Source organism: Ascaphus truei, chromosome 15 (genome assembly GCF_040206685.1).
Source record: "Ascaphus truei isolate aAscTru1 chromosome 15, aAscTru1.hap1, whole genome shotgun sequence".
Lineage (NCBI taxonomy): Eukaryota > Metazoa > Chordata > Amphibia > Anura > Ascaphidae > Ascaphus > Ascaphus truei.
The window spans coordinates 17,096,862-17,115,196 of record NC_134497.1 but is presented as its reverse complement, the minus strand read 5'-3'; the positions used below and the strand labels follow the sequence as shown (position 1 = coordinate 17,115,196).

Sequence of the window (18,335 nt, the reverse complement as noted above, 5' to 3'; positions counted from 1 at the left end):
TCAATAAATGTCCAGCTCATGAATGGTTATCCCTGATCCATATATAAGGGTTCAAGAGAGTTAGTTCTTGGACCCAGTAATAGTGTATCCTTTTTTCCAACTTTGTATTTTTATTCATTTTTGTTCAACAGGCATAACGGGTAACAGTACATAATGTGACCCGCAATATCTTTTTTAACTGTCACTTTCATACCGGTTGATACACAAACACATAAGACAATGATGGGGGTAAGGATAGCCAAGGGGGGGAGGGGGGACCGAGGAAGCGGGTCACTGGATTATTTTCTTTTGGCTGTAAATTGAGCACTTCTGGTTGTGTTCGTCCAAGAACTGGGAACTCCTGTGTCGCCTGCTGACTCCCTGATTAAATCCATTTCCCTCCCATCCTGTCTTGAGACCCCTATCTGTCCTGTCCGTCCCTGTCTATTTTTATATATATATATATATATATATATATATATATATATATATATGTATATATATATATATATATATATATATATATATATATATATATATATATATATATATATATATATATATATATATAGTGTATCTTTTAAACGCATTAACTGTAATATTTTTGTGTTTTTATCTTTCCGGGCATGTTAGAGAGCAGAGATTAGTAGGGCATGAGTTACAAGGGGGGTTTTGCGGAGGAATTGTCAGAATGTGCCAAGGCAGCTGGGGTCCAGAGTTGCTGGATACCCCAAAAATGTACCCGGGAATCGTGCCTGATTATTGGATACATGTAGGCACATTGTCCCGGCAATATCTCCCCTTGAAAACGCTTGCTCGACTCACCACTAGAGTTCCCTGCTTTAGAACAGCCAGAAAGGTAAAATGAGGCACAGGGATGAAAAGTGTTCCTGCAGCTGAAGGGGATCCCTAGGTAACATAGGGGTACCCCAGTTAGTGCCAAGGTGTCCCAGAACCTGTATTGGGTTTGTGGGTGCCCCAACCGTAATTAAGGTTCCCCAAGGTTTATACTTTCTTAAAGTATGGTTTATATGGTGTTATACTGTATGTATAAAAATCCATGCAGTCAGGCTAAGCATTTGCATAGGAGCCAGGATGTCTGCCTAGCCATCTGGGCTCAAAGGAGACCCAGGATGTCAGAGGTATCGAACCATGTGGTAGCAAGGAGGGGCAGAGGAACAAGCTGATGATGATAATGCTGGGGGGGGAAATGAGATGATGATGAGGAGGAGGAGGGTAGTGGTGGTGTTGGTATGAGAGGAGGGTGATAAGGTGGCTGAGAGGATAAGAGGGAGTGAGAGATTGGGTGAGAGGATAAGGGGGAGTGAGAGATTGAGGGGGTGAGAGGGAGGATAAGGCGGGTGAGAGGGAGTATTAGGGGGTTGCAACAATCTTGGAAGTAGTGGAAGAGAAGCATTGCGATCAGTATAACTCGTCATGTATGACTGCAGGTATGTTATTTATAAATGATCAGATCCGTTATGTCATTTTTTTTCTAAATTTCACTCCACGTATGCACCAATTTGCACTATTTCATATTCTATTTCGTTAAAAATGCTGGGAGGACGCTCAATCCCCAAACCTCCCTCAGAATTTGTTTACGAAATCTATATATATAAGACTGAAATAATGTTAGTGTGTGTATTTGTTTGCCCTTTGTGATTGGCCCTATGTGTATTTCTTCCCCCTTTGTGATTGGCCCACGGACGCCCCACTCACATTGCGTGCACTCTTGCCCTCACTTGTAATTGGAACCTCACTTGGCAGGACCATCTCACTTGGAAGCTGACTTGCTAGGAGAACAACTTTGCTACTCAACGCTACCCACACTCCTCGGCGCCGCCGGCCTCACCGCCTGACCTCTCCACCCACAACCACCCCCCGGTCACAGCACAAACAGCCGCCGCAGCCACCGCTCCTCGGCGCCGGCAAGCTCACCGCCTCACCGCCTGACCTCTCTCCCCCCCCAGCACAAACAGTCATCGCCTCACCTCTTCTCTTCCCCCCTCCCCCCCGGCACAGCACAAGCAGCCGCCGCTCCTCGGTGGCGCCGGACTCACTGCCTCAACTCTGGGGGGCGGTGAACGGGGGACAAACAGAGAGCGGGATCGGGGAAGGGGAGAGAGATATAGAGGGGGGAGAGGAGAGAGGGGAGCGAGATCATTACATCCCGGGCAACGCCGGATATATCAGCTAGTAGAATATGAAATGGGGCAAATTGTTGGATATATGGAGTGAAATTTAGAAAAAATACATAATAGTCTGAGAATGAATAAATAAGATACCTCCCTACCGCCTTTTCGAGCGTTCTGCATTTTTCACCATTGTGTCCAGTATTTTTGGTGAAGCCACCTAACCCTGACTCTGGGTAACGGGGCAGACGAAATAGAGGAACCAAACTCCCTCGTCTCGGACTCCGTAACTGGAAAGAATCCGGCAGTGACAAGGGACACCAGCGACCTGTTTCACAACATTATTTGGACTCTATGAGCGAGGATCGCTGCTGCTCCATTCACCGCCAACAACCTTTTTATGTGACCCTTTAAGGTCCAAGTTGAAAACATTAGGGACCGTGAATTATGTAGCTCCGTCTACAGAAAGATTTATACCACTGCGGAAGGAATGGGAAGGAGATGTCACAGTGATGGACACTAATAGAATGTCATATCGCTGTTTTGCCTGTGTAGCAGGTAACTTGGGTCATTAAGGTTGGCTAAAGAGGAAGCCCAGAAGTCCAGGTGATTTGGGAAATAAATAGATACAATGAGGTAGGCAACGCAGGACCTTCCAGGCACTGGCACTATTTTAATGCTGTGTGTGACTTGTCCTGTTGTGACAGTCCAAATACAGTCCTTGGGATGATGAATGGTGATGATTCTCACCCTAGCAGTGCATATGTGAAAAAAGAGAAAGAGAAATAATAGTGCAGTAAATCAACACAGGGGGGGGGGGGGGTGATCACAGATATTGACAAAAAACAACAAAGAAGACATACAAACATATAACACTAGCACGGCCTAAATATTAATAAAAAGCATATTTATTGATGTGGAAATGTGCATAAACCGCATCCGGAGGGGTAAAATTGCAACCCTACTCACAAAATGCTGGAAAGGTACAGGCAGATCTGCTGTATGCAGCTGGGCTCTCAAGATGGCGACCGGAGCACTTGTGCTGGCGTCCACACGTGACTAGGAAGCCAGGCAGATGACTCAGATGACGAGGCCTCTGGGCGGACGTGACGTCACCCCCGTTGTGTATTCTCCACCGGCTCACAGGACTCCAGTCCTCAAGTCCTCATCAGCAGCCGCAATATCGCCGTACCTCGGTTCAAAACACTAGTTGGAGACTGCAGAGTTTCTCCTTTGGAACTGCAGACTTCACCACACTGGAACACTCTAAAAACTTGAAACTTCCCGACGCGTTTCGTACGCATGCGCGTACTTCTTCATCCCTTGAAGAAGTACGCGCATGCGTACGAAACGCGTCGGGAAGTTTCAAGTTTTTAGAGTGTTCCAGTGTGGTGAAGTCTGCAGTTCCAAAGGAGAAACTCTGCAGTCTCCAACTAGTGTTTTGAACCGAGGTACGGCGATATTGCGGCTGCTGATGAGGACTGGAGGACTGGAGTCCTGTGAGCCGGTGGAGAATACACAACGGGGGTGACGTCACGTCCGCCCAGAGGCCTCGTCATCTGAGTCATCTGCCTGGCTTCCTAGTCACGTGTGGACGCCAGCACAAGTGCTCCGGTCGCCATCTTGAGAGCCCAGCTGCATACAGCAGATCTGCCTGTACCTTTCCAGCATTTTGTGAGTAGGGTTGCAATTTTACCCCTCCGGATGCGGTTTATGCACATTTCCACATCAATAAATATGCTTTTTATTAATATTTAGGCCGTGCTAGTGTTATATGTTTGTATGTCTTCTTTGTTGTTTTTTGTCAATATCTGTGATCACCCCCCCCCCCCCTGTGTTGATTTACTGCACTATTATTTCTCTTTCTCTTTTTTCACATATGCACTGCTGAGGTGAGAATCATCACCATTCATCATCCCAAGGACTGTATTTGGACTGTCACAACAGGACTGGTATTTACCCTCTTTGGCGCCGGTTAACCCCTTTGTTTCATCTGTTTCCCTGACTGGTTGTACCACCAGTCTTTCACCTGGCTGCCTGAACATTTATTCATCAGTATCCCTAGCGCTGTTTTGCACCTATTCCTTTTTTCTGTGTGTGACTTGTGTTATTATTATTATAGTTTACAAAGCACCGGCATATTCAATATTCATCCGGTACAGTGTGGGGAACAGAAGTTACATTACCTAGAATGACATACAAATAAGGACAAACGAGCACACACAGGCACATAAGGTAATGAGGACCCTGACCCTGAGAGCTCACACTCTAGAGCTGTGGTCCCCACAGGGTGGTCTGCGGACCAGCGCCGGTCCAACACAGAGTTATGACCGGTGCACAGAGGATCCTGGCCTCCCGCTCCCCCTGGTCAGCGCCAGCAGTAATGTCCACCTCTGTGGCCAGCTAAGCTCTGTGGGGGAAGAATTGAGTGTGTGTGAGGGGGGGGGGGTGATTTTGTGGGTGGGGGGGAATATTTGTGTGTAGGGGTGATTATGAGTGTGTGTGTGAGTGTGTGGATGATATTGTGAGTGTGTGTGTGGATGATATTGTGTGTGTGTGAGTGTGTGGATGATATTGTGTATGTGTGAGTGGGTGATTATGAGTAGGGGCAGGGTTTTTTGAATGTAGGGACAGGGATTAAGTTTTTGTACGGGTGACTGTGTGTGTTGGGGGGGTTGTTGTATGTGTGGGGTCATGGTATGGAAGGGTAATTGAGTGTGTGAGGGAGTAATTGAATGTGTGTGGGGTGATTGAGTGCATGTGTGTGCATGGGGGGTAGGTGATTGTGCGAGCGAGTGTGTGTGGGGGGAATAGAGTGTGAGGAAGTGGAATTGGCTGCCTGTGAGGAGGTTGACTGAGTGAGAGGGAGGGGGGTTTAGTGAGAGAGAGGGGGTGGAGTGTGAGGGGGAATAGAGTATGATGGGAGGGGGGTTAAGCCAAATGAGCCACCTGTGCTGAACCAGGAATATTCTTAAAACCTGACGTGTTGGGGGGTCTTGAGGGCTGGAGTTGAGGACCCCTGCTTTAGGTGACAGTATGTAAGCACTACATCTTTCTACTTGACTAGTGTTAACCTGTAGCTATGGAAAGGTTTCTGCCTGCAGTGAGTGTGAAGGTTTCACAGAAGAGGTGCCAGGGAGTCAGTGAGAAACACCCGCAGGCCCTCTCCCTGCAGAACTATTATGTTTGTCTTCAAAGGTACAGTAATCTACAGTACGTGAGAGGTTTCAAGGTCAATATTGGCACTGCAGGAGCTGGCTTTTACTCTTTAAATCTGCCAGAGGGCTTGCCATACTTTATCCCTAAGAGCCCTGTAATAACAGAACAGTGAGGAGTGATACCTCCCTCAGGACCTCTTCTCTCTGCTCTCGGACCTGCACAGAGGGGCAGAGAAGGCACCGTGTAAACACAGAGATAATTCAGTTACTGTCCAAGGGATCTGTATAGATTACATGCTCAGGGGGAGCACCCAACTGGTCAACAAAGAAATACCACAAGGGCATTGTACCGGCTCCAGAACTGGGAGTTTGGCAGTTAACAACAGCAACATCATACAGAGTAATAGTACTCCAGCAGCACGATACAGAGTACTGGTGCTTGAGCAGTATCATACAGAGTAGTGGTATTCCAGCAGCATTTTACACAGGACTGGTACTCTAGCAGCATCATACAAATTAGTGGTACTACAGCATCATCATACAGAAACTGGTACTACACCAATATAATACAGAGTACTGGTTCTACACCAATATCATACAGAGTACTGGTACTGCACCAATATCATACAGAGTACTGGTACTACACCAATATAATACAGAGTACTGGTTCTACAACAATATCATACAGAGTACTGGTTCTACACCAATATCATACAGAGTACTGGTACTACACCAATATCATGCAGAGTACTGGTTCTACAACAATATCATACAGAGTACTGCTACTACAACTATATCATACAGAGTACTGGTACTCTAGCAGCTTCATGCTGATTAGTGGTACTACATTAGCATCATGCAGAGTAATGGCACTCCAGCAGCATCATACAGAGTACTGGTACTCAAGCGTCAGTGTATGATGCTACTTTGTGTTGATTTTGCCTTACTTTCATCACTAGCTATATGGGTGTGTGATATGGTGAAATACTTGCCGTTACTAGAAGTGTATATCCAGTATTACTAGTATACTGTACTAATACTATAAGAAACTTCAGCCGGGTGTTTAGTTCTGAGAAGCTGTTGGTTTGTCCTTAAGTTTGTGCTAATAGAACCATTTGGAAAATGCATATACCGAGTAAAGATCAGTATTGAGGTATTTTCTGACAATTGTGTCTGTTCCTTGTGTATTGAGTAGCAATAGTAAGCAATTTAATAACAGGGAGTAATCTGATTGCTAATTCTTGGAGTCAGGGAAGGAATTTATTTTCCCCCTTATGAGATATAATTAGATAATATGTCACTGGGGTTTGTGTTTGCCTTCCTCTGGGTCAATATACTGTAAGTACAGATATAGGATAAATTATCTGTGGTCTTAATTTTGCATAGGTTGAACGTGATGTATTTTGTCAACCTCATCGAGTATGTAACTATGTAAAAACTATGTAACTACTATGTAACTACTATGTAACTATGTAACTACTATGTAACTACTATGTAACTACTATGTAACTATGTAACTACATATGTAACCAATGACCATTAGAAGTATCAGGTTCGACGGGGCTGTAGCATTCAGTGTCCCTGTTAGTTTCCCCTTGGGGCTGTGTGTGTTAAGAAGTACATTTATTTGGATCTATTTATTAGAATACTCTTTAATTAAAGGAATTTATTAACACGAAATAGGAGAACTATTCCCTGTAAAATGTCCCATACTCGCCACCACTACCTGAGTTTCCGTTAATAAAAGCCCTGAATCCTGATTATCATTTCTATATGTATATTATTTGTGTGATTTTCATGCATACGCACATATCTACTGCTACATGTGAAAAACCGCAATAACATTTGTTAGTAAAATACAAACGCCCTGAATCCCACCACAGCCCTATGCTAGAGGTAACCAGAGAAATAATATGGGCAGAAACGTGTGTTCAATATTTTAATAGAATACAATGCACAGTAACTGCAATGATGATTCTTATGAGCAATGTAAATACAAGTGTACATATAATTTATAGGGCCATATATACTAAACAGTGCTAATTCATAAAACACCACCTGGTGCTGGAAGACTTCTTATGTGCTGTAAGGTATCTTCTGGTGTGGGAATGATGTCATATGGGATAGCATCACTTAGTAAATATGACCCACAGTCCTTAGCTCTGTCAGTGAGCTGATGACCGCTGTTTTGTCCCATTCATAAGGAAGTCTCCCGTTGTCCTTCATATGATCTGAAGATCTCAGTAGATCACAAACGCAGATCTTACACATCCGCCGCCAGCAGCACGAACCCCTGAAATAATCATTCAATTCAGCAAGAAGTTTCGGGGTGACAGTGTAATTCTGGGGGTGACAACATAATCCTGCGGGTGACTATATAAATCATCGGGGTGACTATAATACTCGGAGTGACTTCATAAAACTGGGGGTGACTGTATAATCCTCGGAGTGACTGCAAAACCCTGGGGGTGACTGTATATTCCTGGGGGTGACTGTATATTCCTGGGGGTGACTGTATAATCCTCGGAGTGACTGCATAATCCTGGGGGTGACTCCATAATCTGGGGGTGACTCCATAATCCTGGGGGTGACTGCATAATCCTGGGGGTGACTGTATATTCCTGGGGGTGACTGTATATTCCTGGGGGTGACTGTATATTCCTGGGGGTGACGGTATATTCCTGGGGGTGACGGTATATTCCTGGGAGTGACTGTATATTCCTGGGGGTGACTGTATATTCACGGGGGTGACTGTATATTCCTGGGAGTGACTGTATAATCATGGGGGTGACTGTATATTCCTGGGGGTGACTGTATATTCCTGGGGGTCACTGCATGTTCCTGGGGGTGACTGTATATTCCTGGAGGTGACTGTATAATCCTGGGGGTGACTGTATATTCCTGGGGGTAACTGTATATTCCTAGGGCTGACTGTATATTCCTGGGGGTGACTGTATATTCCTGGGGGTGACTGTATATTCCTGGGGTAATTGTATATTCCTGGGGGTGACTGTATATTCCTGGGGGTGACTGTATATTCCTGGGAGTGATGTATATTCCTGGGATTGACTGTATATTCCTGGGAGTGACTGTACATTCCTGGGGGTGACTGTATATTCCTGGGGGTGACTGTATATTCCTGGGGGTGACTGTATATTCCTGGGGGTGACTGTATATTCCTGGGGGTGACTGTATATTCCTGTAGGTGACTGTATATTCCTGGGAGTGACTGAATATTACTGGGGGTGACTGTATATTCCTGGGAGTGACTGTATATTCCTGGCAGTGACTGTATATTCCTGGGGGTGACTGTATATTCCCGGGGGTGACTGTATATTCCTGGGGGTGACTGTATATTCCTGGCAGTGACTGTAATTTCCTGGGGTGACTGTATATTCCTGGGAGTGACTGTATAATCCTGGGAGTGACTGTATAATCCTGGGGGTGACTGTATATTCCTGGGGGTGACGGTATATTCCTGGGAGTGACTGTATATTCCTGGGGGTGACTGTATATTCCTGGGGGTGACTGGGAGTGACTGTATATTACTTGGAGTGACTGTATAATCCTGGGAGTGACTGTATATTCCTGGGGGTGACTGGGAGTGACTGGATATTCCTTGGAGTGACTGTATAATCCTGGAGGTGACTGTATAATCCTGGAGGTGACTGTATATTCCTGGGGGTGACTGTATATTCCTTGGAGTGACTGTGTAATCCTGGGTGACTGTATATTCCTGGGGGTGACTGTATATTCCTTGGAGTGACGGTATAATCCTGGGGGTGACTGTATATTCCTGGGAGTGACTGTATAATCCTGGAAGTGACTGTATAATCCTGGGGGTGACGGTATATTCCTGGGGGTGACTGTATAATCCTGGGGGTGACTGTATATTCCTTGGAGTGACTTTATATTCCTGGGGGTGACTGTATATTTCTGGGAGAGACTGTATAATCCTGTGGGTGACTGTATAATCCTGTGGGTGACTGTATAATCCTGGGGGTGACTGTATATTCCTGGGGGTGACAGGATATTCCTGGGAGTGACTGTATATTCCTGTGAGTGACTTGATATTCCCGGGAGAGACTGTATAATCTTGGGAGTGACTGTATATTCCTGGGAGTGACTGTATATTCCTCGGTGTGACTGTATATTCCTTGGAGTAACTGTATAATCCTTGGGGGTGACTGTATATTCCTGGGGGTGACTGTATATTCCTGGGGGTGACTGTATGTTCCTGGGGCTGACTGTATATTCCTGGGAGTGACTGTATAATCCTGGGGGTGACTGTATATTCCTGGGGGTGACTGGATATTCCTGGGAGTGACTGGATATTCCTGGGAGTGACTGGATATTCCTGGGAGTGACTGGATATTCCTGGGAGTGACTGGATATTCCTGGGAGTGACTGTATAATCCTGGGGGTGACTGTATATTCCTTGGAGTGACTGTATATTACTGGGAGTGACTGGATATTCCTGGGAGTGACTGGATATTCCTGGGGGTGATTGTATAATCCTGGGGGTGACTGTATATTCCTGGGGGTGACTGTATATTCCTGGGGGTGACTGGGAGTGACTGTATATTACTTGGAGTGACTGTATAATATTGGGAGTGACTGTATATTCCTGGGAGTGACTATATATTCCTTGGGGTGACTGTATATTCCTTGGAGTGACTTTATATTCCTGGGGGTGACTGTATATTTCTGGGAGAGACTGTATATTTCTGGGGGTGACTGGGAGTGACTGTATATTCCTTGGAGTGACTGTATATTCCTTGGAGTGACTGTATAATCCTGGGGGTGACTGTATATTCCTTGGAGTGACTTTATATTCCTGGGGGTGACTGTATATTTCTGGGAGAGACTGTATATTTCTCGGAGAGACTGTATAATCCTGTGGGTGACTGTATAATCCTGGGGGTGACTGTATATTCCTGGGGGTGAGAGGATATTCCTGGGAGTGAATGTATATTCCTGTGAATGACTTGATATTCCCGGGAGAGACTGTATAATCCTGGGAGTGACTGTATATTCCTGGGAGTGACTGTATATTCCTCGGGGTGACTGTATATTCCTTGGAGTAACTGTATAATCCTTGGGGGTGGCTGTATATTCCTGGGGGTGACTGTATATTCCTGGGGGTGACTGTATGTTCCTGGGGCTGACTGTATATTCCTGGGAGTGACTGTATAATCCTGGGGGTGACTGTATATTCCTGGGGGTGACTGTATATTCCTGGGAGTGACTGGATATTCGTGGGAGTGACTGGATATTCCTGGGAGTGACTGGATATTCCTGGGAGTGACTGTATAATCCTGGGGGTGACTGTATATTCCTGGGAGTGACTGTATATTACTGGGAGTGACTGGATATTCCTGGGAGTGACTGGATATTCCTGGGGGTGATTGTATAATCCTGGGGGTGACTGTATATTCCTGGGGGTGACTGTATATTCCTGGGGGTGACTGTTTAATCCTGGGGGTGACTGTATAATCCTGTGGGTGACTGTATATTCCTGGGGGTGATTGTATAATCCTGGGGGTGACTGTATAATCCTGTGGGTGACTGTATATTCCTAGGGGTGACTGTATAATCCTGTGGGTGACTGTATATTCCTAGGGGTGACTGTATAATCCTGGGGGTGACTGTATAATCCTGGGGGTGACTGTATATTGCTGGGGGTGACTGTATATTCCGGGGGTGACTGTATATTCCTGGGAGTGACTGGATATTCCTGGGAGTGACTGTATAATCATGGGGGTGACTATTCCTGGGGTGACTGTATAAACCTGGGGGTGACAGTATATTCCTGGGAGTGACTGTATATTCCTGGGAGTGACTGTATATTCCTGGGAGTGACTGTATATTCCTGGAGGTGACTGTATTTTCCTGGGGTCACTGTATATTCCTGGGGGTGACTGTATATTCCTGGGAGTGACTGAATATTCCTGGGAGTGACTGTATAATCCTGGGGGTGACTGTATAATCCTGGGGGTGACTGTATAATCCTGGGGGTGACTGTATATTCCTGGGAGTGACTGGATATTCCTGGGAGTGACTGGATATTCCTGGGGGTGACTGTATAATCCTGGGGGTGACTGTATATTCCTGGGAGTGATTGTATAATCCTGGGGGTGACTGTATAATCCTGGGGGTGACAGTATATTCCTAGGGGTGACGGTACTGTATATTCCTGGGAGTGACTGCATATTCCTGGGGATGACAGTATCATCCTGGGGGTGACTGTATATTCCTGGGAGTGACTGTATATTCCTGGGAGTGACTGTATAATCCTGTGGGTGACTGTATATTCCTGGGGGTGACTGTATATTCCTGGGAGTGACTGTATATTCCTGGGAGTGACTGTATATTCCTGGGAGTGACTGTATATTCCTGGGGGTGACGGTATATTCCTGTTGGTGACTGTATAATCCTGGGGGTGACTGTATATTCCTGGAAGTGACTGTATAATCCTGGGAGTTACTGTATAATCCTGGGTGTGACTGTATATTCCTGGGAGTGATTTTATATTCCTGGGGGTGAGTGTATATTACTGGGAGTGACTGTATAATCCTTTGGGTGACTGTATAATCCTGGGGGTGGCTGTATAATCCTGGGGGTGACTGTATATTCCTGGGGGTGACTGGATATTCCTGAGTGTGACTGTATATTCCTGGGAGTGACTGTATATTCCCAGGAGTGACTGTATAATCCCGGGGGTGACTGTATATTCCTGGGGGTGACGGTATATTCCTGGGGGTGACTGTATAATCCTGGGGGTGACTGTATATTCCTGGGAGTGACTGTATAATCCTGGGGGTGACTGTATAATCCTGTGGGTGACTGTATAATCCTGGGGGTGACTGTATATTCCTGGGGGTGACAGGATATTCCTGGGAGTGACTGTATATTCCTGTGAGTGACTTGATATTCCCGGGAGAGACTGTATAATCCTGGGAGTGACTGTATATTCCTGGGAGTGACTGTATATTCCTCGGTGTGACTGTATATTCCTTGGAGTAACTGTATAATCCTTGGGGGTGACTGTATATTCCTGGGGGTGACTGTATATTCCTGGGGGTGACTGTATGTTCCTGGGGCTGACTGTATATTCATGGGAGTGACTGTATAATCCTGGGGGTGACTGTATATTCCTGGGGGTGACTGGATATTCCTGGGAGTGACTGGATATTCCTGGGAGTGACTGGATATTCCTGGGAGTGACTGGATATTCCTGGGAGTGACTGGATATTCCTGGGAGTGACTGTATAATCCTGGGGGTGACTGTATATTCCTTGGAGTGACTGGATATTCCTGGGAGTGACTGGATATTCCTGGGAGTGACTGGATATTCCTGGGGGTGATTGTATAATCCTGGGGGTGACTGTATATTCCTGGGGGTGACTGTATATTCCTGGGGGTGACTGTATATTCCTGGGGGTGACTGGGAGTGACTGTATATTACTTGGAGTGACTGTATAATCCTGGGAGTGACTGTATATTCCTGGGAGTGACTATATATTCCTTGGGGTGACTGTATATTCCTTGGAGTGACTTTATATTCCTGGGTGTGACTGTATATTTCTGGGAGAGACTGTATATTTCTGGGGGTGACTGGGAGTGACTGTATATTCCTTGGAGTGACTGTATATTCCTTGGAGTGACTGTATAATCCTGGGGGTGACTGTATATTCCTTGGAGTGACTTTATATTCCTGGGGGTGACTGTATATTTCTGGGAGAGACTGTATATTTCTGGGAGAGACTGTATAATCCTGTGGGTGACTGTATAATCCTGGGGGTGACTGTATATTCCTGGGGGTGACAGGATATTCCTGGGAGTGAATGTATATTCCTGTGAGTGACTTGATATTCCCGGGAGAGACTGTATAATCCTGGGAGTGACTGTATATTCCTGGGAGTGACTGTATATTCCTCGGGGTGACTGTATATTCCTTGGAGTAACTGTATAATCCTTGGGGGTGGCTGTATATTCCTGGGGGTGACTGTATATTCCTGGGGGTGACTGTATGTTCCTGGGGCTGACTGTATATTCCTGGGAGTGACTGTATAATCCTGGGGGTGACTGTATATTCCTGGGGGTGACTGTATATTCCTGGGAGTGACTGGATATTCGTGGGAGTGACTGGATATTCCTGGGAGTGACTGGATATTCCTGGGAGTGACTGTATAATCCTGGGGGTGACTGTATATTCCTGGGAGTGACTGTATATTACTGGGAGTGACTGGATATTCCTGGGAGTGACTGGATATTCCTGGGGGTGATTGTATAATCCTGGGGGTGACTGTATATTCCTGGGGGTGACTGTATATTCCTGGGGGTGACTGTTTAATCCTGGGGGTGACTGTATAATCCTGTGGGTGACTGTATATTCCTGGGGGTGACTGTATAATCCTGGGGGTGACTGTATAATCCTGTGGGTGACTGTATATTCCTAGGGGTGACTGTATAATCCTGTGGGTGACTGTATATTCCTAGGGGTGACTGTATAATCCTGGGGGTGACTGTATAATCCTGGGGGTGACTGTATATTCCTGGGGGTGACTGTATATTCCGGGGGTGACTGTATATTCCTGGGAGTGACTGTATAATCATGGGGGTGACTATTCCTGGGGTGACTGTATAAACCTGGGGGTGACAGTATATTCCTGGGAGTGACTGTATATTCCTGGGAGTGACTGTATATTCCTGGGAGTGACTGTATATTCCTGGGAGTGACTGTATATTCCTGGAGGTGACTGTATATTCCTGGGGTCACTGTATATTCCTGGGGGTGACTGTATATTCCTGGGAGTGACTGAATATTCCTGGGAGTGACTGTATAATCCTGGGGGTGACTGTATAATCCTGGGGTGACTGTATAATCCTGGGGGTGACTGTATATTCCTGGGAGTGACTGGATATTCCTGGGAGTGACTGGATATTCCTGGGGGTGACTGTATAATCCTGGGGGTGACTGTATATTCCTGGGAGTGATTGTATAATCCTGGGGGTGACTGTATAATCCTGGGGGTGACAGTATATTCCTAGGGGTGACGGTACTGTATATTCCTGGGAGTGACTGCATATTCCTGGGGATGACAGTATCATCCTGGGGGTGACTGTATATTCCTGGGAGTGACTGTATATTCCTGGGAGTGACTGTATAATCCTGTGGGTGACTGTATATTCCTGGGGGTGACTGTATATTCCTGGGAGTGACTGTATATTCCTGGGAGTGACTGTATATTCCTGGGAGTGACTGTATATTCCTGGGGGTGACGGTATATTCCTGTTGGTGACTGTATAATCCTGGGGGTGACTGTATATTCCTGGAAGTGACTGTATAATCCTGGGAGTTACTGTATAATCCTGGGTGTGACTGTATATTCCTGGGAGTGATTTTATATTCCTGGGGGTGAGTGTATATTCCTGGGAGTGACTGTATAATCCTTTGGGTGACTGTATAATCCTGGGGGTGGCTGTATAATCCTGGGGGTGACTGTATATTCCTGGGGGTGACTGGATATTCCTGAGTGTGACTGTATATTCCTGGGAGTGACTGTATATTCCCAGGAGTGACTGTATAATCCCGGGGGTGACTGTATATTCCTGGGGGTGACGGTATATTCCTGGGGGTGACTGTATAATCCTGGGGGTGACTGTATATTCCTGGGAGTGACTGTATAATCCTGGGGGTGACTGTATATTCCTGGGGGTGACTGTGTATTCCTGGGTGTGACTGTATATTCCTGGGGGTGACTGTATATTCCTAGGAGTGACTGGATATTCCTGGGAGTGACTGGATATTCCTGGGGGTGACTGTATAATCCTGGGGGTGACTGTGTATTCCTGGGGGTGACTGTATAATCCTGGGGGTGACTGTGTATTCCTGGGGGTTACTGTATATTCCTGGGGGTGACTGTATAATCCTGGGGGTGACTGTATAATCCTGGGGGTGACTGTATATTCCTGGGGTGACGGTATAATCCTGGGGGTGACTGTATAATTCTGGGGGTGACTGTATATTCCTGGGGGTGACTGTATAATTCTGGTGTTGACTGTATAATTCTGGTGTTGACTGTGTATTCCTGGGGGTGACTGTATAATCCTGGGGGTGACTGTATATTCCTGGGGGTGACTGTATATTCCTGGGAGTGACTGTATATTCCTGGGAGTGACTGTATATTCCTGGGAGTGACTGTATATTCCTGGGAGTGACTGGATATTCCTAAGAGTGACTATATATTCCTGGGGGTGACTGTATATTCCTGGGGGTGACTGTATATTCCTGGGGGTGACTGTATATTCCTGGGGGTGACTGTATATTCCTGGGAGTGACTGTATATTCCTGGGGGTGACTGTATATTCCTGAGAGTGATTTTATATTCCTGGGGGTGAGTGTATATTCCTGGCAGTGACTGTATAATCCTTTGGGTGACTGTATAATCCTGGGGGTGGCTGTATAATCCTGGGGGTGACTGTATATTCCTGGGGGTGACTGGATATTCCTGAGAGTGACTGTATATTCCTGGGAGTGACTGTATATTCCCAGGAGTGACTGTATAATCCAGGGGGTGACTGTATATTCCTGGGGGTGACGGTATATTCCTGGGGGTGACTGTATAATCCTGGGGGTGACTGTATATTCCTGGGGGTGACTCCATAATCTGGGGGTGACTCCTTAATCCTGGGGGTGACTGCATAATCCTGGGGGTGACTGTATATTCCTGGGGGTGACTGTATATTCCTGGGGGTGACTGTATATTCCTGGGGGTGACGGTATATTCCTGGGGGTGACGGTATATTCCTGGGAGTGACTGTATATTCCTGGGGGTGACTGTATATTCACGGGGGTGACTGTATATTCCTGGGAGTGACTGTATAATCCTGGGGGTGACTGTATATTCCTGGGGGTGACTGTATATTCCTGGGGGTCACTGCATGTTCCTGGGGGTGACTGTATATTCCTGGAGGTGACTGTATAATCCTGGAGGTGACTGTATATTCCTGGGGGTAACTGTATATTCCAAGGGCTGACTGTATATTCCTGGGAGTGACTGTATATTCCTGGGGGTGACTGTATATTCCTGGGGGTGACTGTATATTCCTGGGGTAATTGTATATTCCTGGGGGTGACTGTATATTCCTGGGGGTGACTGTATATTCCTGGGAGTGATGTATATTCCTGGGAGTGACTGTATATTCCTGGGAGTGACTGTATATTCCTGGGAGTGACTGTACATTCCTGGGGGTGACTGTATATTCCTGGGGGTGACTGTATATTCCTGGGGGTGTATGTATATTCCTGGGGGTGACTGTATATTCCTGGGGGTGACTGTATATTCCTGTAGGTGACTGTATATTCCTGGGAGTGACTGAATATTACTGGGGGTGACTGTATATTCCTGGGAGTGACTGTATATTCCTGGGAGTGACTGTATATTCCTGGGAGTGACTGTACATTCCTGGGGGTGACTGTATATTCCTGGGGGTGACTGAATATTCCTGGGGGTGACTGTATAATCCTGGGGGTGACTGTATATTCCTGGGGGTGACTGTATATTCCTGGGGGTGACTGTATATTCCTGGGAGTGACTGTATATTCCATGGAGTGACTGGATATTCCTGGGAGTGACAGTATAATCCTGGGAGTGACAGTATAATCCTGGGAGTGACTGTATATTCCTGGGAGTGACTGTATATTCCTGGGGGTGACTGTATATTCCTGGGGTGACTGTATATTCCTGGGAGTAACTGTATATTCCTGGGGGTGACTGTATATTCCTGGGAGTAGTGTATATTCCTGGGAGTGACAGTATAATCCTGGGAGTGACTGTATATTCCTGGGAGTACTGTATATTCCTGGGAGTGACAGTATATTCCTGGGGTGACTGTATATACCTTAGAGTGACTGTATATTCCTGGGAGTGACAGTATAAACCTGTGAGTGACCGTATATTCCTGGGAGTGACTGTATATTCCTGGGGGTGACTGTATATTCCTGGCAGTGACTGTATATTCCTGGCAGTGACTGTATATTCCTGGGGGTGACTGTATATTCCCGGAGGTGACTGTATATTCCCGGGGGTGACTGTATATTCCTGGGGGTGACTGTATATTCCTGGCAGTGACTGAGAATTCCTGGGGGTGACTGTATATTCCTGGGAGTGACTGTATAATCCTGGGAGTGACTGTATAATCCTGGGGGTGACTGTATATTCCTGGGGGTGACGGTATATTCCTGGGAGTGACTGTATATTCCTGGGGGTGACTGTATATTCCTGGGGGTGACTGTATATTCCTGGGGTTGACTGGGAGTGACTGTATATTACTTCGAGTGACTGTATACTCCTGGGAGTGACAGTATATTCCTGGGAGTGACTATATATTCCTTGGGGTGACTGTATATTCCTGGGGGTAACTGTATATTCCTGGGGGTGACTGGGAGTGACTGTATATTCCTTGGAGTGACTGTATAATCCTGGGGGTGACTGTATATTCCTGGGAGTGACTGGATATTCCTTGGAGTGACTGTATAATCCTGGAGGTGACTGTATATTCCTGGGGGTGACTGTATATTCCTTGGAGTGACTGTGTAATCCTGGGAATGACTGTATATTCCTGGGTGACTGTATATTCCTGGTGGTGACTGTATATTCCTGGCAGTGACTGTATATTCCTGGGGGTGACTGTATATTCCTGGCAGTTACTGTATATTCCTGGGGGTGACTGTATATTCCCGGGGGTGACTGTATATTCCTGGGGGTGACTGTATATTCCTGGCAGTGACTGTAAATTCCTGGGGGTGACTGTATATTCCTGGGAGTGACTGTATAATCCTGGGAGTGACTGTATAATCCTGGGGGTGACTGTATATTCCTGGGGGTGACGGTATATTCCTGGGAGTGACTGTATATTCCTGGGGGTGACTGTATATTCCTGGGGGTGACTGGGAGTGACTGTATATTACTTGGAGTGACTGTATAATCCTGGGAGTGACTGTATATTCCTGGGGGTAACTGTATATTCCTGGGGGTTACTGGGAGTGACTGTATATTCC

General features: G+C 46.3%; 1 protein-coding gene across 2 annotated transcripts in view; it reads right to left on the bottom strand.

Annotated features, from left to right (window-relative positions):
* Positions 1-7,195: 7,195 nt before the first annotated feature.
* The window catches only part of LOC142466616 (BPI fold-containing family C protein-like), a 97,984-nt gene continuing 86,844 nt past the window's right edge, over positions 7,196-18,335 (bottom strand). For both annotated transcript variants that reach the window (XM_075571835.1, XM_075571836.1), the window contains one exon: positions 7,196-7,562. In XM_075571835.1, the coding sequence (XP_075427950.1) occupies positions 7,533-7,562 (30 nt within the window). In that variant the 3' untranslated portion in view covers positions 7,196-7,532. The remainder of the gene's footprint in view (positions 7,563-18,335) is intronic.